The sequence below is a fragment of the Psammomys obesus genome, unplaced genomic scaffold (genome assembly GCF_907164565.1).
Source record: "Psammomys obesus unplaced genomic scaffold, mPsaObe1.curated_primary_1811, whole genome shotgun sequence".
Taxonomy (NCBI): Eukaryota; Metazoa; Chordata; class Mammalia; order Rodentia; family Muridae; genus Psammomys; species Psammomys obesus.
In genome coordinates, this window is record NW_026596466.1 from 1,039,019 (window position 1) to 1,061,780 (window position 22,762).

General features: G+C 46.0%; 1 protein-coding gene across 4 annotated transcripts in view; it reads right to left on the minus strand.

Moving 5' to 3' along the window:
• The window catches only part of Rsph10b (radial spoke head 10 homolog B), a 37,462-nt gene that overhangs the window by 11,960 nt on the left and 2,740 nt on the right, over nucleotides 1-22,762 (minus strand). For 2 of the 4 annotated variants that reach the window (XM_055598642.1, XM_055598641.1), the window contains exons 2-14: nucleotides 20,528-20,865; nucleotides 18,874-18,949; nucleotides 16,430-16,498; nucleotides 14,032-14,205; nucleotides 11,338-11,423; nucleotides 9,868-9,988; nucleotides 8,787-8,963; nucleotides 7,712-7,886; nucleotides 6,428-6,549; nucleotides 4,857-5,046; nucleotides 2,085-2,199; nucleotides 857-936; nucleotides 287-435 (exon numbers count right to left, since the gene is read on the minus strand). In XM_055598642.1, coding sequence (XP_055454617.1) covers nucleotides 287-435; nucleotides 857-936; nucleotides 2,085-2,199; nucleotides 4,857-5,046; nucleotides 6,428-6,549; nucleotides 7,712-7,886; nucleotides 8,787-8,963; nucleotides 9,868-9,988; nucleotides 11,338-11,423; nucleotides 14,032-14,205; nucleotides 16,430-16,498; nucleotides 18,874-18,949; nucleotides 20,528-20,781 — 1,788 coding nt within the window. In that variant the 5' untranslated portion in view covers nucleotides 20,782-20,865. Of the gene's footprint in view, nucleotides 1-286; nucleotides 436-856; nucleotides 937-2,084; nucleotides 2,200-4,856; nucleotides 5,047-6,427; nucleotides 6,550-7,711; nucleotides 7,887-8,786; nucleotides 8,964-9,867; nucleotides 9,989-11,337; nucleotides 11,424-14,031; nucleotides 14,206-16,429; nucleotides 16,499-16,676; nucleotides 16,785-18,873; nucleotides 18,950-20,527; nucleotides 20,866-22,762 lie in introns of those variants that run through there. The other 2 variants (XM_055598645.1, XM_055598644.1) reach the window with 2 other exon arrangements.

A 22,762-nucleotide genomic window follows, 5' to 3' on the forward strand; every position in this document is an offset into this window, starting at 1 on the left:
AATGTATCTCTTCCTCTCAATGGCCACATGTGCATGAGAAGATGCTGCATGGCTCAGGCCTTCCTTCCCCCTGCTCTGTGAGCCTGTCAGCCAGGCATCCCTGTCCCTGTGTCTCTTGCTGTCACAGACTGTCTCCTGTAAAGGGAGACTTGTAAGCCCCTGGTGGTCATGAAAGGTCACCCCAGATCTTCAGCTCCTTACTTATGTAGCGTTAATTTATTTTAATTAAAATCAAAGTGCTTATCGACATAAAGGCAATATCTACCCTCAGAGTTGTTAAGCTTACTTTCAGCATCCAGAGGAAATGCCTCATCTTCATTGTCAGCTCATAGGGTGGGGCTGCATTTGGTCTGCAGTAGGTTGTGTAAATCTCCCAGCACTTATCAATATAATTCATTGAGTAGAGCGTCCGCTGTTGCTCGCTGAATAAATGACCTAAAAATACAACGTTCAGAAGAGATTACATGGATGGGCAGATGACTAGTGGAAAACAAACAAACAAACAAACCAAAAAACAAAACCAAAAACCTCTGTTGTGTAAACATGAAGATCGGAGTTTAGATCCCAGCACCCAAAAATGACCTTGGGCATAGCAACCTGCCTACAATCCTAGGAGCAGACAGGATCCTCAGAACAAGCTAGCTAGACTAGCCAGATCAGTGAGAGACCCTGCCACAAAGATAAAGAGTGAAGATATTGATGTCAACCTCTGGTTTACATGTGATTGCGTGCACTCATCTGCAAAAATAGGTCCACATACATGCAAACATGCACATGCGAGCACATATGATCCATGCAAAAATAATTATAGAACTATTTAAGCTAGTAAACATAATGCTATTGTTTTTGTGTTTACCTTTTACCTGACAGGCATATGGATGAATGTTCTCAGTCATCAGTTTTGTGAAACACAGAAAGAGTGATGGGCTTCTGTTCCTACGATGAAAATGATACCAAAATGAATTATTCCAGGAGGTGGAGCTTCGTGCCCTCTTCTGAAGTGTAGGCTATACCTGACAACTGGCCTCTAACAAACAGAATACAGAAAGGGAAGCAGAGTAAGTTTAGAGTAGAAGAGCCTGCCTGGCCACACCGCACTCTGTGAGCATGAGTAAGAATCCACACTGGAGTTTGCGCTGCGGATGCCATGCAGTAGAGAGAGCAGCTGGCTGGGAGATGGCTCCATGGGAAAAGCACTTGCTGTGCTAGCCAAAGACCTGGAACCTACACACGTGGAGGAGCACGTGCCTGAGAGTCCAGTGCACTGCAGAGAGACGGGGGACAGTAACAGGAGGGCTGGCTGAAGCTCTCGGGCCAGCTAGCAGGCTACACGCAGCAGCAAACAACAAACAGCAAACAGGTGGACGATGAGACTGGCACCTGAGGGGGTCCTCTGACTGCCACATAATGCTGTAGCACACTCCTGCCTGCACATGCCTATGTTACACATGTGTCATAAATGTACACCAAAAAGATCTAAAAGGTGTGCCAGCAGGGCTGGAGAGATGGCTCCATGGGTAAGAGCACTGTCTGCTCCTCCAGAGGTGCTGAGTTCAATTCCCAGCAACCACATGGTGGCTCACAACCATATGTAGGCATAAGGTCATTGTATAATTCACATGCTTGTAACCCTTGAGCCATCTCTCCAGCCCAAACTTTAACTTCTAATCCTCCCACCTCCACCTCCTGAGCTCAGTACTGGGATTACAGGCATGTGCTACCATGTCCATTCTAGGAGGTGCTGTGGATAGAAGCCACGGCCTGTGCGCGCAAGATAAGCAAGCATTCTAAAACCGAACCACATCTCCAGACCTTAAAATGCATTTAAAAAAAAAAAAAAGAAAAAAGAAAAGAGAAAGGCACTCTGACCCAAGAAGGCACAACTGACTGTGACTGCAGAGTAAAGCTCTAGGAGATATTTACAGAACCGGAACAACCCAGATAGGGGTTCTCAAGTACCCAGTGCATTGTGACTGGACTCTGCAGAAAAGCCTTGCCTCTAGTCCTTCATGTGGAATACGTGAAAAGGACTGTGGCCACTGCTGAAGAGGGTCCCCTTTCAGGGGCAAAGAAGTGGAACTTACTGGTATTCTTTGTGATGGATGTGGTAAGCCAGCTGCAGGAGGTAATTCAGGAATGTTCTTAAGAGTATGGTTCTAAACGGAGAGTGGATTTCTTCGATTGGTATGCCGTTATAGACTGAAATAAAGATGGTGGGGATTAGCCACCACACAGAAGAACTCTAGTTACCTCATGAGACATTTACAAGGTATCTTGTTCCTGTGTGTGTGTGTGAAAGAGAGAGAGACAGAGAGAGAGAGACACACACACACACACAGAGAGAGAGAGAGAGAGAGAGAGAGAGAGACTGAGACGATAGCTATATGGTTGAGGTTGGCCTGGAACTCAAAACTCTCCTGCCTCAGCCTCCAGAATACTGGGATTACAGACATATACCATCATTGCTCCCACTTCTAAATGGATTTTAATTATCTTTCTAGCTCTTAAATTTGGGGTAAACAGGTATATTTTTCTAATTTAAAAAAAGGTTAGGCAATGCAGCCACTCCTGATGAGACCTAATTGACTAGGATCAGAAGGAAGGAAAAGAAGACCTCCCCTATCAGTGGACTTGGGGAGGGGCACACATGCAGAGAGCGGAGGAAGAAAGGGATTGGAACAGGAAGAGGGAGGGAACCACAGGGGGGATACAAAGTGAATAAAATGTAATTAATAAAGAATTATAAAAAAAGATTAGGTATGGGGATGGTATTGAGTGCAGGTGCCTGACAATATCAGAAGAGAGCACTGGATCCCCTTGGCCCTGGAGTGACAGAAAGTTGTAAGTCATCCTATGTAGATGCTGAGAATAGAAGTTTGGTCCTCTGCAACAGCAGGAGATGTCCCTAACCACTGAACTATCTCTATAGCCCCTTTCTCTAATAGTTTATTAAATATGAGACATTCAGTCCTTCCTCCCAGAGCTGATTCAAATGGAATAAAACTTTCAATGTTGTTAATGGAATGAACCTTCTAATTTGAAAGCCAGGCCAATCCCAAGGTTCCCTGATGCTTTTTTATAGTCTTCCAAGCCTTTCCTGATCTTCCTTGCTTCTGACATAACAGTTTAATAGTCTTACCCGTTGATAGATGGGGAGAGGCAAACTTTTCTATGAAAGTCCAACAATAAATACTTCAGGCTTTACGGCTCAGACTGACTCTTGTCACCACTCCTGAGCTCTGTGGTGCAGGGCAAAAGCAGCCACGGGCAACACACAAACTGGCTTATGTGCATTGGCCAGGGCTGGATTTGCATAAGGACTATAATATGGCCCTCTGCTTGGGTAGCCTTTGACCATTGCTCTTACTGTACAGGACCATCTCTGCAGTTAAATGCATGAGCATGCACATAGTGTGTGTGTATGTGTGTGTATGTGGGTGTGGTTCACGCACATGAGTGCATGCACAGGCACACTGAGGCCATACCAGGACATCAAGCGTCTTCCTCTATTGCTCTTTCCCTTACTGCCTTGAAGTAGGGTCACTGAACTGGAAGGCCATTGAACTGCCGGCCAATGTTGGGGTTGCAGGCACATGGAACTATGACTGGCTTTTCACACGAGTGCTTCGAGCATTCGTACCCGCTGTGTGCAGGGAACACAATATGATGGCCCATTTCAGCACACAAATACCTCAGACAGACTTAGTCTTACAAAGTTTCAGGTAGGTAGAATGCACCTGGCCCCTGGTCTAGGCATGTCTAGGCCTCCTGGCCACCCCCACCTCAACAAGTTTATCTTAGGATTAGGGGAAAAAACCCACAGGCAGCCTGCTTATGTGACAAGGTCCATGCATATGTTAACAAGTTATTGGGGTGGGAGAGAAGCCAGCAGGAAAATCCTTGTTGGATGTGGACATAAAAGGAGAAGAGGAGAAAGTACACGGTGTGAGGGGATAATGAAACTAAGGTGATGCCCTGCGGAGAGTGCTCCTGAACACTCAGCCAGCGGGGAACTGGAGGCGAGAACTGAGTGATAAGGGATGAGTTGTTTGCTTCATTGAACCCACCTGTGCTTTCACGCCAGCAACCTGTTCTTTTTAAAGGAGTAACCTGTACCCCAGTCCCTCCCCTCCAGATCCCCTCTACCATTCACCACCTTCCCCTCCCAACTTCATGTACCAGGTGCGGTGGCGCACGCCTGTAATCGCAGCACTGTGGGAGGCAGAGGCAGGCAGATCTCCGTGAGTTTGAGGCCAGCCTGGTCTACAAAGTGAGTCCAGGACAGCCAAGGCTACACAGAGAAACCCTGTCTTAAAACACCAAACAAAACTTAATGCTGCCTCTGTGGGCGTGAGTGTAGGACCATCTCCTGGAATATGAGTAGCCTATCAGGGGCCACATCCCTGAAGAAAGCTGACTGTCCCTTCCACAGCAGCCATCAGTTGTTAATAGCTCTTCAGCTAGGGGTGGGACTTCATGAGTCCCTCGCCCACCTGTGCTGGGATTTAGGCTGGCTTCATCTTATTCAGGTCTTGTGCATGCAGCTGCTGTGAGTTCATATGCGCCGCTCACATCTGGCAAATGTGTTTCCACTGCAGATGTCCACTGCCTCTGGCTCTTGGAATCTTTCTATTCTCTTTTTCATAATGATTGCTAAACCCAGATAGCCATTCTTGCAAGGTCATCAATAAATACCTCACATCTACTGTATTATTTTGTCTCCATGTCCATTTGTTTGGGTTTGGGCAGAGGCCGTCTCTGTCACCCAGAGCCATCTCCCCATCTTCTCTCAACATGTCTTAGCTCCGATTCCGAGTAACAGTAACAAGAAGAGGGAGAAAACCTGGGATACTCACTGCTCAAAACCCTGTCCATATCCGCAAGAGTTATATTGTGGTGATGAAACCTACAGTCTTTCAGAAACCTCCAGAAGTGAAGCTTTGTCATCAGAAAGGTGTTATCCAGAGAGTGGTCACACCCTAGGGCGCTGTAGAAGCAGTAGATCTTTCTTAGCTCGGTAATGTTCCTTAGGATTGCAAACTCCACCTGAAAGCAAGGCAGCACATGCGGCCTAATCGTGTATCATTACAACAAAAGAAGGCGCGGTGCTTGAGAGTGCGTGCTCCTCCTGCAGAGGACCCGAGTTCAGTTCCTAGTACCCACACTGGCAGGGACTACAATTGACACCATGATGGAAGTAGCACTCAGGCTGTAAAACTCAGCAAGAAGACAGCACCACTTGCCAAAACTAAAGCAAAGGCCCGGTTCATCGAAGTTCCTATCATCCTTGGGAAGTCTAGAAATGCAGTGGCCTTGCTTTTTGGCTTGTGCAGTTCTGTTTCGGGCTAACTGTTCCTGTTGACGGAAGTGTGTCAACCTAGAACACGGTTTTTGTGTTTAGAAGCTCACCCTGAGAAACCCTGAATAGGCAGTGCAGTCGCTGCCCAGCTAGTAAAGACCTTCGGTTGGCTTCAGCCTCCATCTGAGCAGTCTGCTCTGACACTACCCCACAACAGGATTTCCTTTCAGTTTTTCAGATTTTGAAATTTATGGGTGCTTCTGCCTGCACGTGTGTCGGCGCACCATATGCATACAGTGCCTGTGGAGGCTAGAAGGCGGCACTGGGGCCCTGGTAACTGGAGTTACAGGTGATTGTCGGCCGCCATGTGGGCACCTGGTGCCTGCTACCTCAGGAAAAGCAGCTCCTCGCCACTGAGCCATCCCTCCAGCATCAGCACAGCAGTCTTTCTTCTTCTGCCTCTCATGTTCTTCTAGATTTGTTCTGTTTTCTATGTATGAGTTTTGCCTGCGTGTATGTGTGAGTGCCATGTGTGAGTGGTGCAGAGGCACAGGGTCCCCTGGAACTGGAGTTACGGGTATGGGCTACTGTGTTGGTGCTAGGACCCAACTCAGGTTCTCTCGCAGAGTAACAAACGCTCTTAACAGAGCCATCTCTCCAGCCCCATGGTGGGTGTCTTGATTCTGAGGGCATCCAGGACTTTCTGACCTCTAGAAGACCCCTGACCCCACCTTCCATGGGTGAGAGGTAATCAAAGCCTTGGTCTTCGATGGCCTCTGACTACTAGTGATTCCTCTAAGCTCCAAGGCCCGAGGCAATGCCACTGAGGCCTGCTCACAGGGCTGCCTTTCTCTCACTAAGCCTGCTCATTTACAGATTGAGATAAAGCACCCACCAGGCACACGGAAGACAAAAATAGTAACTAAAGTATAAATGGATAGCTGGGCATGGTGGCACATGCCTATACTCCCAGCACTCTGGGAAGCAGAGGCCAGTGGATTGCTGTGAGTTTGAGGCCAGCCTGGTCTACAAAGTGAGTCTAGGACAACCAAGGCTACACAGAGAAACCCTGTCTCCAAAAACCAAAAGAGAAAGAGAATAGTTATGATGAATGGTAGAGGGGTTTACCTGCTTCTTTTCTTCTTCTTGTCTTTCCTCAGGGTACATGTCCAGCAACAGATTTAAGTCCAGCTCGATGCTCGATCCTAACACAGAATGGCTTTCACTGCCATCCAGCTTTCGTAGGGTTTCTAACAAATGAAGCAAAAGTGGAGGATGATTGGGAAAAGCTAGGGTGAAACCTTTTTGAGGTGGGCTGGACAGTTGGTCCAGAAGTTGAGGGGCTTGCTGATCTTCCAGAGGACCCAGGGTTAGTTTCTAGCACCCCTGACAGGCAACTCACAACTGCCTATAACCCCAGCTCTAAGATCCAACGCCTTCTCGCGTCCTCTGAAGCTACCCACAGACATTTACATGTGTATACACACCTCTTCAAAAGGAATCCTTTCAGTGTCACAGCAGAATGGTTGTCTGTCAAGACGTGATAGAAGAGAAGTCAACAACCAGGCATTGCAGCACAGGCCTACATGCCAGCTGCTGAGGAAGCCAAGGCAGGATGATTGTAAGTTCAAGACCAGCCTCTGCTACAGAGAGACTTGAAGGCCAGCCTGGACAATGTATGCCCCTTTTCAAAATTAAAAGCTAAGGGCCACCTCGATGGTTCAGTAAGTAAAGTGCTTGCTGTGAAAGTTGATGGCCTGTGTTTGATCCCAGGGACCCACATAGTGAAAGGACAAATGGACTTGCCCAAGTTGTCCTCTGAGTATCACATGCACACAGACAGACACAACAAATAAAGACACTTTTAAATTAAAAATGCAAAAGGAGGGCTTGGAAATAGTTCAGTGGTAGAGCAGTGGCAGTTTCCACAGTAATGGGGAAAAAAAACACCCACTATTCAACAGCTGACAATTAGCCTAGCTAAGGGAGGGTGCTTGCCTGGCCTGGGGTTCCATCCCTAGTACCATATAAAACTGGGTACATTCCTGTCATCCAGCACTTGGGATGTGGAGGGAGAAGAATCAGGAGTTCAAAATTATTCTTGGCTATTCAATGAGTTCAAGGCCGTCCAAACAGTTCAAGGCCAACTTGCCTAAATAAACTAAAAAAACAAACAAAGCCAAATATGCTTAACACTGAAGGGCATTTCTATTTTCTGATGCAGCAGGTATATTTTTATAAATGAAAACTATAGATAAGATATTAATTTACTCTGGGAAGATATGCCTGTAAGCAGGCGGATCTCTGTGAGTTCAAGGCCAGCCTGGTCTATAAAGCGAGTGCAGGACAGCCAGAGAAACCCTGTTCTCTTGAAAAACAAACAAGCAAAGATATTATTTTATTTTCACCTACCAGGCTCTCTACCAGCACTGATAGAAGATTCCTGCATCTGCTGGCTCCTTTGGGAGATATCTGACCAACTGTCCAGGCTGTGTATGAAGTCAGGTTCAGCTTCAAAGTACTCTGCAATGTGGTCATTGGAAAACATGCCTTCATACACACGTCCATTCTTGAAGGTTACTCTGCCCTGTCAGTAGGAACACAGTGTTGGGCGGTTTAGGAAAAGTGCTCAGGAAGAATACTATTCGTTGTCCATCAGTAGGGTTTTCAAGGTTTGGAGCTTGTTTCCGATGATGTGTACTTAGACCACAAAGAATTGTCCTCCATTGGCTTTCCCATCATGATGCCCATTCTCTTTTTCCTTCTCCAACCTTTCCCCAAGTTTAATCACCTCTAGGCCACAGAATGAACTTTATTAAACCTTGTGAATGGCCATCAGAGGGCATAGCCCAATAGGTACTTCCCTGTACCTGAGGTGGACAAATGACCCAGTTCAGCTCTGTGAAATAGAGTTATTTGTACAGAGCTCTGAGAAATGAGTTTCTCTCTCTTACGACAGGGTTTCTCTGTGTAATAAGAGCTCTGGCTGTCCTGGACTCACTTTGTAGACCAGGCTGGCCTTGAACCCACAGTGATCTGCCTGTCTCTGCCTCCCCATGCTGGCATTAAAGGAGTGCGCCACCGCACCTCTGCTGAGTGGGCTGTGTAGTGTGAAGCCTGAAATCACAGCAGCTATCTTGTAATCACAGGAAAGTGGCAATGCAAGGGTAAAGCTGTCGTGTGGGCGGACAGGAAAGAAATGCTGAAATCACTGAGTTAGTATCAGAAGCCAGCCCCAAAGCCCACATTGCTATCATATGTGAAAGCTTAAACTAGGCTATAACTTGCAACCAGCACCCTCATTTATTTGTATACACATATAACACAAACTGATTAAATAATTTCTAAACATCCAAGAAACAGATAATATGTTGTAAATAGCTGTAAATGCACATAATCACCTTAAGTAAAATAGTTATCTTTACAAAGTGAATAATGCCCCTTACCAGATCTGCATCTTTCACGGTATTTCAACAGCTGTACTCACCATGCCATGCTTTTTGTTGCAAACCCATTCTCCCTCATACATTGCTCCACTGGCATAGTAAAATTTCCCGTGTCCATGACGAAAGCCATTAACAAATGCTCCTATGTATTCATTCCTCAAAGGATACTGAGAGTTGGGGATTCTCTTTAGAAACCATGTGTGTGTTCCAAAGCCATTCTGAAAAGAAAGGACCTTGTCAGTACAAACCCCTTTTTACTTGAACTCAAATTATGACAAAGACACTGATAATTTGAAGGGGCAGAGCCCATGAACTGAGAAGCAGGGATTGAGTTCAGCCTCAGCTCAGCCAATCACTAAATGTCTTTTGATCTATAGCAAACGATTTGAGCCCTTCAGGTTCTTCAAGTATATGATGGAAACAGCACCTATCTTGTAGGTTAGATGAAAGCTGTGTGAAGAGAGGTGGCTCAGTGGTTAAAAGCACTGTCTGCTCTTCCAAAGGACCCGGGCTCAATTCCTGGCACATACACGGCAGCTTCACAACTGTCTGTAACTTCTGTTTCAAGGGATCTGATACCCTTACACCAATGCGCATAAAATAAAAATAAAGAAATTTTAAAAAAGTGGTGTGAGACCATTACAGAAGACTAAGTAATAAAACATCAGTTAAAAAGTGTGGCTGAGACTAGCAGATTGTAACTGAGTTTTGTGCTGGTTTTTCTTCTGTTGCTGTGATAAAATACTCTGACAAAAGCAACTTAGAGAGGAAGGGCTGCTGCTCAGTTTGTGGTACAGGAAAGCCGCAGTGGCAGGAGCTCGAGACAGCTGGTCACGCTGCAGCCACAGTCAGAGGCCGAGGCAGCAGATGCAAACCTGGCCAGCTTTCTCCACTTACTGCAGAGCAGAATCCCTTGCCCAGGGAGTGCTCCCTTTCACAATTAGGATGGGTGCTCCAGCCTAACAACAGTAATCAAAATAAAAAGTATCCCAGGCTGCCCTAGAGGCCCATCTCACAGGCGATTCTAGATCCTGTGAGCTGTCAGCTAACACTGACTGTCACAAGCAGGCAGTTAGCACCTCACCCACCTCAGGCTGTGACCCGCAGCTGGACAGGCCCTACCTGGATCCCCTTCTCCCAGTGGCCAGTATACTCCTCATTTATTGTCAGCCATCTCATTCTGCCTTCCCCGTGGCGCATGTTGTTTTCCCACTGGCCTTCATACATGTTTCCTGACTTGTAGCTGGTACCAAAGGAACCAATGATGAACAATTAGTTAGATCATATGGACAACATTTGCCTTTAAAGCCCTTAAAATCACCCCTTGAATGCCTCTCAGGAAAAGGAAATCCAACCCAGGACCAAGGATGCTGTTCCCAGTATTGAGACTCAGTGGGTATCTCATGACTGGCAAAAATATTTATATTAAGAGGTATAATAATTCCCTTTATTAAACTTTTTCATTATTCAACAAACGGGCAAAAGTGAAGTTTTACATCTTCTTGAAACAAGTCCTATTGTGCTATGATTACTTAATATTTGGCCACCAAATACTATATATTGTTGGGCATGTATGTGCATGTGTGCATGTGGGTGCTGGATGTGCTTCCTTTGTTGTTCTTCATCTTTATTTTTGAGACATGGTCTCTCCCTGAACCTGAAACTCATCAAATCTGGTAGGGATCCTCCTGTTTCTGCTCCCCTGTGCTGAGGCTACAGGCAGATGCTGCTATACCCAGCTTTTTACATGGGTGCTGGGGATTTGACTTCAGCACCCCTGCCCCGCCTCCCTGGCAGGACCATTACATTCTGATCCGCCTCTCTAGTCCAGCGGTTAAGAGCACTTGCTGCTCTCCCACAGGACCAGAGTTCATTTCCTAACATCCACGTTGGGCAGCTCACAACCACCTATAACTCCAGCTTGAGGGGACCTGACACTTTCTTCTGGCTTCACAGGCACCAATATCTATGTGCACTCATATATAAGTGTAAAAATAAATCCATCCTATAGATCCCTGCTGGGTGTGAAGGTACAGGTTTGTAATGCCAGAACTTGGGAGGTAGAGAAAGGAGTTCAAGGTCAGCCTGGGTTAATAGCAAGACCCTGTATGTGAAGTGTAATATGGGGCGGGGCTGGGGCTGCAGCCCAGGGGTGGGGTGTTTGCCTCGCATGTGCCAGGCCCCTCACATGTGCTAGGTTCAGTCCCTAGAACTGCCAGAACTAAAATAATAACAACAAATTACTATCAGCTCAATCTAAAATCAAGCAAAAATATTGCTGTTCCGCAGAAAACATCCAGCGATGAATCTATGATGAAGACAGAGGACAAAGGAAGGCGGAGTCTACTTGGAATAAAGTGGAACATACAATCAAACACTGAGTGTGTTCTTCTAAATGTCCATAGAATGTTTTCATTACTGTGGGGACTCTGTCAGGAGCAACTGAAAACTGTGCCATACTTGGACAGAAGATGCATTTTCTGTTATGTCTGCACCTTGTCTTTACCCTGGGTTCAAGTGAGCCCAAGAACCAAGTGAGCCCCTGGAAGCTTTCCCACCCACGCCCCAATGTGGAGGAAGGGTCGCACCTACCATCTTATTCCCCAGCCCTTTTTGATGTTGTATACCCAGTCTCCCTCATACCAAGAGGTTCCCTCTTGATTGTAATAGATGGAGCCCTAAAACAAACAGTATAAAGAGAAATCAAGACTCACGAGGCAAATCCTCTTTGAAACATAGAAATCAGAATACGCAAACCTAAGAAGCATAAACTATGAAGAAGCCCATGTTGTAACTGGCAAGACACATAACCGATGATGCTTTGGTTTTTCAGACAGAGAAAAGTGGGTTGGGTAAAGGTCTCAGTGAGTAAAAGTGCTTCCTATGCAAGCATGAGGACTTGAGTTCAGATACCAGATCCACATGAAAAGCTGGACACAACACACAGTGGAAGCATTGTCATCGCAGCACTCCTATTAGAAAATGGGAGATGGAGACAGGACAACCTCGGGGGCACAAGGATCAGCTAGTGTGCTGGGGGGGAGAGAGAGAGAGAGAGAGAGAGAGAGAGAGAGAGAGAGAGAGAGAGAAGTTGCCATGAAGGAGTCCGCATGGACACAGATGGAGCAGGAGCAGCCAGGGCAAGATTAAGATGACAGGTAACAGGATGTGTGCCTGGGAAGTCGGTCAGGTCAACATAGTTGGGTGAGAACAGATGAGCATCTGCCCGGCTATAGTGCTTGAAGCTTATTATAACTACAGTAGGCCTCTGTGTTATTATTTGGGAGCTCGAGTGGACATAGAAAAGCCCATTCAATACTTTTACAATACACAGCAGTGAGTAACAAGAGATGTTTCCAATGAGGTGAGAGATGAAGGCACACAGCCCAGGTGGTACACTGTGGCACAGCATGGAAATGCGCACAAACACACAAAGGAAACGGTGAGCTATGTACACCCATGTCACAGGCCAGTCATTCCCTTGTGAGTCAGACTTCTTGTTTGTAGGGGAGAAATACCTCACAGAAACAACTTAATGGAGGCACGTTTACTTTGGTTTGTGATTTCAGAGACTTCGGTTCTGTTAGTTCTGGGCCAGTGTTGAGGCAGACCACCATGGCAGTGGGTCAGATGGCAGAGGCTGCCCACCTGTGATGGCTAGAGAGCACAGAGGGTGGGAAGAAACTAGGGACAAGCCACAGCTCCCAGTGTCTACTTCCAGCAGCTGGGCCTCACTTCCTGTCAGGGTCATCCATCTGACACTGAGACTTGCTGTTGTTACCTATCAGTTGGGCCTGATTCACGGTACCCTGAGCGGCCCAGGGCCCATAGGTCACAGGTTGATCACGCCTGTTTTCCAGAGACTCCTAAATAGGACCATCAGCTAGAGGCCAAGTTCCTCACAGATGAGCCTATTAGAAACATTTTCTATTCACACCAGCACACGCCTTAATAATAGCGTGTCCTTGGAAGGCATGGAACAGATAAAGAAGTCCTGAGTTAAGTTAGGATTGGGGCTCATCCTTAGGATCCCCACACTTGGGCAGTGAGGCAGAAAGATCATCCCAAGTTGGAGCCCAACCTGGGCTACATAGTAAGTTCCTGGGAAGTTTGGACTTCAGAGTAAGAGCCTGCCTCAAAACAAAGGTGACTCATCAGGGTAAAGGTATTTGACTTCTAATCCTGTGACCTGAGACCCACATGGCAGAGAGAACCAACTTCTACAAATTGTCTTCTGACCTCCACATGCACACCATGGAATATTCGTGTGTGCACACTAGCACACACACAAATAATTAAGTGTAATAAGAAAATTAAAAAAAAAATCTCATGTCCATCAACAGCTAAATAGATAAATTATAGTATATACTTACAGTGAAATATTACTCAGCCTTAAAAATGGTGAAGCGCCATCACGTCACACCTTAGATAAATCTTGAAAATATGCTTCATAAAGCAGCTAGGCACAAAAGCTCACATATTATCTGATCCCATTAGGATGTCTGTTATAGTTTGGATATAAAATGTTCCTGACAAGTTCATGCACTGACCACTTCGTTTCCAGCTGCTGGTGTTATTTTAGAAGGTTCTGGAAACTTTAGAAGATTAGGACCTAGCGGGAGAAAGTAGGTGACTGAGGGATACATTCCTGAGGGCTTTGTCTCATTCTGGCCCCATCTCTCCCCTTCCTGTCTGCCAAGAGGCAGCAGCCGCTATATGCTTCCGCCACCATCATATTTTGCTTCATGGTAGGCCCAGAAATAGCACCAATGTCCATGGACTGAATCCTCCGAAACTGTGAGCCAAATCAATCTTTTCTTTACTAAGCTGTTTCTATCAAGAAATGTTGGTAGTGGTGGTGGGTTTGCTTTGCTTTGTTTTGTTTTGAGACAAGGTCTCATTATGACCCTTGGTTGGCCTGGAACTCTCTGTGTAGATCAGGCTGGCCTCAAACTCACAGAGGTTCACTTGCTTCTGCTTCACAAATGCTGAGGTTAATGGTGTGTGCCACCATGCCTGGCAAGGGTTTTTGTCGCAGGGACAAAAAAATATGACTGACCCAATGGCTAAGAAGTAAATCCAGTCCATCCCCACAGTAAGAAGATGGATGACTGCTGGGAATATGGGGCTGGAGGGATGAGGGGTTGCGCACATTTGTTTTATTTTGTGTTACCGACAACGTTTGTGAGCCTCGACAGTGATAATGGTTGCACAGCACTGTGAATGGTGGGTTTTATATCATGATTACATTCACATGGATGGAATCCTCTCATGGGCCTCACCTACCTTTCCATGTCTCTTGCCGTGGCACCAGTGGCCGATGTAGGACATGGGATGTGTGCCACACTTAAACATACCAAACCCGTTCCTCATGCCGTTGACCACTTCTCCTTCATATGTGCTGCCATCTGGCCATGTGTACACGCCGTGGTTCATGGGAGTGTTCTTCACAAAGTCTCCCTAAGGCAAAACAACCGCCAGTGTGACAGGAGAAGGCACTGGAGGGACTCCGCGCCCGGAGGCTGTTTGAGGGTCTTCTACCCATGCTGCCTCTGGCAGTTCGGAAGAGGTGGATATGCCTCTCACATCCTCTTCTCTGTCATTTCCATCCCCTCTCTCACCTCGTTCTTCCAGTGCATGGAAGCCCAGGCGGAATAAAATACTGGGAAGGCTGCATTTACACGTAGCACCAAGAAGCAAGCAGGTGACCTGGTAATGCGGTGGCTGCCCATCCTGATCTACATTTTAGACTGTCAGGGTCTGCCTTGGAGAGGTCTGGATGATCAGCCACGTACTGACCCCCCATGGTTCATCAAAGCATTCCTCAGATGTGTATGTCAATGGCCCACCTCACGGGCACCTTCTGAAGAGCTCACCGTGTCCTGGCTGAGGGCACCTTTGTTGTGAGCAGCTCATGGTGATGGGAGCCATGGCCTAACCATGTTAGATTCCCTTCCAGAGTGGTTCTGTTGGTAATGGTGGCGGTGGCACTGGGGAGTGAACCCAGGGCTCCCCATGTGCTAAGCGGATGCTCTGCCACACTCCCAAGATTTCAAATTCACTAGATAATCATCAGTGAGCAGAGGACACAACCTCTGACTCTTGCCACTGGCCAGACAGCATATTGGGTCTCCCTGGCTCAACAAGCCTGAGAATGCTTCAAGATACAAAATCCCACCCACGAACCCCCTCCGATGGGCTGACTGTGGCGGGCTCTGCGCTTGCAAAGGAGGACCCCCCAACACCAGAGACAGCGAAGCAGAAGGACCTGCCTGACAAAGTCACCCTCAGGGACCAGAAACCTTGAATGCTGGTGGCAGGTTAAAGATGGGGTGCTGCATGGAAAGGGAGTTCTCTCAGAAAGCCTGGCCCTAACACACTATTCTAGCTGGATCCCCAGGCTTCCCTAGGTGGAGGATCAACCCTCCCTTGTTCTCCTTGGAGCTCTGCAGCTCGTGTCTGCTGCCCAGCTGCCATCTGAATACATATGCAGTTGCCTTCAATGTCTCTAACCATTTATGAGTACTGTGGCATTAGTTACTCTGCAGTGGGGATTTCTGGAACCCTGCTTTAGGCACTCACAGGCTTTGTGCGTGGGAGCTGAAACTGGCACAGTTTCTTGGAGGGCAAATCTGTTCTCAGTTCTCACAATTAGTTTAAAAATGCCCACTTCCCCTCAGCCTAGCAACCCAGATGGTTTTTCTGAAACATCCATAATGGAATACTTGCAGTCAGTAAAAATAGTTAGCTCTTCAGGGATGGGTATGGCTTAATTACTAAAACATAAAGGAATAAGAGAAATTACATAAACTATGTCTATGCAAAGCATGGGGATTAAACATACATCTGTGTATGACCCATGCAGAGAACATATAGATTACCACACCAAACTCCATCCATGCACATGCACACACACAGGAAGCCTCTAATGCGACAAATGAAAGCAGCTGAAGTGAGTCCCAGGCACCTCACACAGTCACCACATTACCATGCTGAGCACATAGTCTTTGCAGCCTCTGTTCTCTGGAGTTCTGGTTCTGAGCTTACACTTATCTTTTCAGTTTTTTTTTTTTTTTTTTTTTTTTTTTTTCTGAAATAGGATCTTACTGTGTAGATCCAGGGTGGCCTGGAACTAAAAATTCTCCTGCATCAGCTTCTCAAGTGCTGGGATTCCATGATTCCAGATCTGGCTATGCTAACTTTTTTTTTTAATTTCTTTGTTGTGACAGGGTCTCACTGGGTAGCCCTGGCTGTCCTGGAACTCACTATGTAGACCAGGCTGGCCTCCAACTCAGAGATGCACCTACTTTTGCCTCTAAAATGTGGGAATTGAAGGTGTGTGCCTCCATGCCTAGCCTGACTTACTTTTATAAAATAGTATAACTAGAGGGCTGGAGAGATGGTTCAACAGTTAAGAGCATGCGGTGCTCTTGCAGAGGGCCTGAGCGCAGTTTCCAGCATTCTCGTCAGAAGCTCCCGACTGCATGTGACTCCAGCTCCACCTCCGGAGCCTTCTTCTGGCCTCTAAGAGTACCTGAACTCATTGGATATGGCAACATGCATACACACACACACACACACACACACCACACAGGCATACACACTTTACAAAAATAGTGCAGGAAGTTGACTATTAAATTCTATCATTAATAGTCCACAACTCTAGATCATGATCATGCTTTACCTCATATTTCAACCCGTCAGCCCAAATGTAAGTCCCTTGTCCATGCATCAGTCCTTCTGAAAACATGCCCTGTGAAAAAAATAACAGTGCTTAGATGGAAGCTGTGGGTGCTGGGCATCTGCAGACTGGCTCGGTCAGAGACTGGAACCGTGTTCACCCCTCTGCACGCAGGAATATGCTGGCTGCCTGGCAGCAGCAGCAGCAGCAGCAACGTGGTGCCCACGCTGAGCCCGCACCAGTGGCCTACCCTGAGCCAAAGACCATCCAAGAGGAGTTGAAATTGTCCTCAAGACTTAGCTCTGATGAGCAGAGTCATAACCCCCTAAGTAAGCCACCAGGAAATCTCTGAACTGTAGTCCAGAAGAACTAGAATACTTTTGATTTTGCACTTTGGCCTTTCAGGATTTGGGGCTAAGGGTGAAGCTCAGTGGCAGGACGCCTGGCTAGCACGTGCAAGGCCCTAAGTTCTATTTTCTACCTTGCAAAATCAAACAAAGCCAAATAACAACAAACCTCCCTCCTTTTTAAAACAGATTACTTACACTAGGCAGATCCGATGAAAACTACTATCCGGCTATCAGACACATGACATATGTAAGTTTCATACTTTGCTTTCTCTTACTGGAGATTATCAGTGTGCATGTGCCCTGAGAGAAACACAAATGTGTGCCTGCACATTTGACTGTGTACCAGGAGTTACATACATGTATAGGGGTGTGTGTGCATGTGTACAGTTTTGGCTCAAGGGGAGCCTACGCCCCCTTGTGGCCTCCATGGCCATTTGACCACACATGAAACACAGACATATACATAAGATTTAAAAATCTTTAAAAATTAGCCTACTATAGTAAGCACATGTTTTATATAATCCGAATGAATGAATATCTTGATTGTGTCCTACAAGTAGAGGCAAAATTGAAAGGACCCTAAAAATCCAACAGTTATGGAACACTTGCATTTAGTAATTTTGACAGTATCAAATCATATAGTATCAAATTTACTGTCAGGTAAGCCAGGGATGGCTATCACTTCATGGGTGCCAAGGTTCCATTTGGGATGATCAGAAAGTTCTGGGCTGTCAGGGGTGATGGCTGGACAATGTGGGTCTAGTCAAGGCCACTGGCCCATCCCCTTAGCAAGGGTAAAATAACAAATGTTGTGTATATGAGACAATCCACCAAACGTTTTAAAAAAATTCACCTTGTAGTTTGGTGTGGCTACTACAATGATGTAAACCATATAGTAATACATAAAAATATACAAGTGAAAACAATTCAACCTGCAATCTATTGTTATGTGACTAATATGTAAAAATTGATATAGCTACTCAAAGAATGAAAGAAACAATGATAACTGGGTACGTTTATAGCAAAATAACAGTGAAACTGAGATTTTGCTCTTTTTGGTTCTTTTGTTTTTATTTTTCACAATGCCAGGGACAGATCCAGGGTTTTGCACGTTAGGCAAGTGCTCTACCACTGTGCCACACCCCCAGCCCTAAGACTCTGCTCACTGCAGTTGACATGAGCTTCATCTCTGTTGCTGTGAAAAAGCAGTCTGACCAAAAGCAACTTAGAGAGAAAGCGCTGATTTGCCTTATGCTTCCAGCTCACAGTCCATCACCAAGAAGTCAAGGCAGTGACTCAAGCAGGAACTCAAAGCAGAAACCATGAAGGACTGCTGCTTGCTGTCTTTTACTTATCTAGTTGTTTTATACAGCCCAGAACCACCTACAGTGGCCTGGACCCTCCTATGCCAATCAATGAACACAATCCCCCTCCCCCACATACATGCCTATAGGCCACATTGACGTGAGCAATCTTCCAAATGAGACTCCCTTCTCAGGTGACTCTAGGCTTTGTCAAGCTGACAACTAAAACGAACTAGAGCAGCTTGTGTGTTAAATCTGTAGATAGAATCAAACACAGACAAAAGGTACTTGGGGGAAAGAAGTTAGACTGTTACTGACATTTACTTATGGGGTAGGACTAAGTCAGTTGCCTTTGTACTAGACATGCCCTTTTTTTTAAGGACCGGCTCTCCCTGAGAGGGACACTCTAACAGCTCTTTGCATAGCATTTGCATGAAATTCAGTCTTGTCAGCTCTGACAGTGAATATGCAAAGGCAGTAGGGTGCAGATGGGTGGTGGAGAAGTTGGAGCGCACACTCAGGGCTCTGGGTTCCATCCTCAGTACCACAAGAAAACACACGGCCACAAAGTGGGCGGGAGGATGTGCACAGGTTCTATTATTTTCAATAATTATATTTACAGTGTGTGTGTGTGCACACAAGAGCTTCAGTTATACTGAGTCACATTTAGATAGCTGGGGTTCAGGATAAAATCAGGGTGCAGGACTTCTGATGGTTTTAGTGGAATTCACTCAAGCCTTTGCAAATCTAAGACTTTCAGCCCACCCCTTAATTACCACTAATTACCGCTTACATGGTAGGTATTTCCACCTTGAAAGACAGCAAAGCCTTCTCCTTCATACAGTCCACGGACTTTCTCCCCTTCATAGCTACAAAGAAACAGAGTTCAAACTCATGAGTGATGTGGACATGACTGTGGATTAAAGTAGATAGGCTATTAGTAATACGCGCTTCTTGATGTGGTTGCGTGGCTTTAATAGGGACAGAATTTCTGTCCGGGAATAGGGACAGGACATATTCTGGAAACAGAACTCAGTGATACATGAAAAACACTGTGAATGTATTTAATACCCTGAACTGTACATTTTATTTTATTTTCACCTCTCTCTCTCTCTCTCTCTCTCTCTGTATGTGTATGTGTGTGCTTGTGCATATGCAAGTGATCTGGATTATCCTTGATTTCTCTTCCACCTCACCCATTTGGGCAGGTTCTGTCAATCAAACCCAGAGCTTGCCAGCATGACTAGTCTCTCTAGCCAGTTTGCTCTGGTAATTCCTTGTGTCAGCCTTCCAAAGCTGGGCTTACGCATTGGTAGGTCACATGTTCACCTGGTATTCACCTTTGTTTCTGGGCGTCCGAACTTTGGCCCTGATGTTTGTCTGGCTACTGATTTAATCACTGAAACATCTCACCAGTCCCTGAATTAAACATTTCAGCTGCTCAGAAGAGCAAATCTTATATATTTTACTGTGAGAAACATATTTTCAAGGGGCTGGAGCAATGGTCCAATGGTTAAGGGCACTTGTTGCTCTTTCAGAGGACCTGGGTTTGATTCCTACACCCCACAGAGTAGCTGACAAACACCTGTAATTCCAGTTCTAGGGGGTCTCTTGCCCTCTTCTGGCTTCTATGGGCACCAGACACACATCTGGTCACAGACATATATGCAGGTAAACACTCATACACATAAAAGAAAAATAAATCAATCTCTTCAAAAAGTTCTTTTTGGGGGGTGAGGGGTGGGGGTGGCTGAGAAAATGGCTCACTTGACAGATGGCCCGCCTTACACACATGAAGATCTGAGTTCAGGTCCCCAGCACCCACTTACAAGTTGGGGGCAGCAGCGCACGGTGGCCAGTAAAATGCACACCATGAAAGTGTGGGGGGCCGAACTTGCAGTCCGATACCTACATGAAAAGATGGCTAAAGGAAGGAAAAGGTAGGTATTGAGGTGGACTTTCCATTCCAGCATTCCAGTGCTGGGGAGACAAGAAGATCCCTGGAGTGTGCTGGACAGCGCTTCTAACCAAACCAGTGCGTTCCAGCCCCGCAGACAAAAGTGCTTTTGGGGGTGGGGAACTGCAGAATCATAAAACAGCACCAGCTGGGCAGTGGTGGCTCACGCCTTTAATCCCAGCACTCAGGAGGCGAAGGCAGGCACACCTCTGAGTTTGAGGCCAGCCTGGTCTACAGAGAAAGTTCCAGAACAGCCAGGGCTACACAGAGAAGCCCTGTCTCGAAAAACAAAACCAAAACCAAAACAAAACCAACCAACCAAATAAACAAAAACCAAAACCAAACAATCAAATCCTAAAAAGCTGTGTAGGATTCATAAGCTCCCATCAAAACACACTTTCACGTAGTTTTTGGCTTACAGAGAGTTTAGCCTTGTCATCCCCCACTCCCACTCCCCCACTCCCACTTTCCTGCCGGGAAGGTCAGTCACCTTTCTACTATGAGTTTTGTCAGGATGGGCTCTTCATACTGGGTCTCATCTTCAGACTGATATACATTTGTGGGTTCTTTTTTGGGTGCTGGTTGCTTGGTTGTCGTTTCCACCGGTGGGACGGTGGTACTGGATGCGTCCTGCTTACTGGCATTCCCATCATGTTTAGAAGCTTCTGGGTACTCAGAGATAGAGGAGGGGGAGCAGACTGACTTATCTCCTTTTCTGTCTGCTTTTTTCTTTTCCTTCACCATGGCCTTTGGAAGAAGTACTTTTCTTTAGATGCACAATTAGCCAATGATTACTTTGGTAGGCTGCAGTTTTGTTTCAGGTTTTAACTGAAAAATAAAAATTATGTCTCTAAATACTTGGTTGTTTTAATTGTAAGACAAAACAAAACAAAAAAAACTAGCCTTAGGAAAAAAACACCATTATCATTCTACTGAATCCTCAATAACAACAAGAATCATCAGTTATGCAAATATAATTTAATTTCAATACTGCACATATTGTTTCAAAATGCTTAATATTAGAACCATTATGAAACATTATTTCATTTATATTTTTATTGCATTTATTTATCTATTAATTTTGTGCATATGGGTGTGTCGGGGTACATGTGTACCTTCGCCCGTGTGTGGAGGTTAAAGGACAATTTCCGGGGTGGTTCCCTGCTTTCAGAGCGTCCAACCTGGGGCTCAAACTCAGCAAGCACCTTTACCCATTGAGCCATTTTGCCAGCCCATGTAATAGTATGTGTTTTCAAACAGCACTATAGTTAGGAATGGTAATCCTTAGGGGGTAAAGCACTTGCCTCAAACGCATGAAGACCTGAGTTCAGATCCCCACAACCCATGTAAGAGGCTTATGCCATCACATGCGCCTGTAATCCAGCAGTGGGGTGGAGGGGTGGAGACAGCTCCTACAGCTCCTTCACAGTTTAGTTCAATCAGCGAGCTCTAGGTTCAGTGACAGACCTTGTTTACAAAAACTGAGGTTGGGGTGGGTAACGTGACTCTTCTGGCAAAGGTGCCTGCCACAAGCCTGACAACCTGGGCTCGATCTGTTGAAGCTGCACGGTGGAAGGAGAGAACTGGCTCCTGCAAGTTGTCCTCTGACCTTCACAAGTGTACTACAAATTAAAGCAGCAGTAAGTCCATAAAAACATAAAGGCTACTGTGTCATATTAGCAGCATTTTACCCTTAAGCAAACTTCCTCTGCCTTAGCTATCAAATAGAAATAGTGGTACCTTGTGTCATGACACGATGGTAATGATACAGAAAAATCCCCAAAGGATACAATTCAGGACAACTGCTACACAGAATGATTGCCATTTGATGTTTATCATTGGCTGCCTAGCCTCCAGAGCCTTTACAGCAATAGCTCCTTGTTGTTCGTGGAGTGTGTATGTGTTTGGATGTGAGGGTCGGTGCATGTGGAGGCCTGAGTTCAGCATTAGGTGTTTTCCTTCATCCAGTTCCCTCTTACTTTCCTGAGACGGGGCTTCTTGCTGACCTCTAGGTCAGCAATGGTAAAGCTAGTAGGCCAGCCGGAGAGCCTCAGGGATCCTCCCGAGACTACTTCTCAAGCACTAGGCCTAAGCACGCCATGGTGACGGCACTAAAAACATGTTTGAACATTTTATTACTTCCGTTTTTATTTTGCTTGTGGGTATTTTGTCTGCATGTTTGTCTGCATAACACATGCATGCAGTGCCTAGGGAGGCCAGAGGAGGCATCAGATCCCTTTGAACTGGGGTTTGCAGATAGTGGGATTGAACTCACGTCCTCATACTTGAACATCTCCTCAGAGCCCAACTTAAACTGTGGCTCAAGATCTCATATGGGGTTACATACATGAACAGAGGGGTCATGAACACCTAACAGGAAAAGGTTTCTAAATGTACAACCAAAATTGATTAAAAATCCAACACATAATGAATCCAATACGTTTCTAGCCGAACCCTCCTGGGGTGCATCAGACAACCTCAGTCTCTGGGTTCTTTGTCTTTTTAAGGTCTTTGTTTTAAAATTATATGTATATGTGTGTGTGTGTGTGTGTGTGGGTATGTGTATGTGAGTGTGGGTGCTCTCAGAGGTCCCAGAAGAGGGGTAGGATCCAGTGAATCTCAAGTTAGGAGTGACTGTGAGGCATTTGACACGGGTGTTGGGAACTGAAATCCGGTCCTCTGGAAAAGCAATATGCACTCTTAACCACTGAGCCTTTGCTCCAAC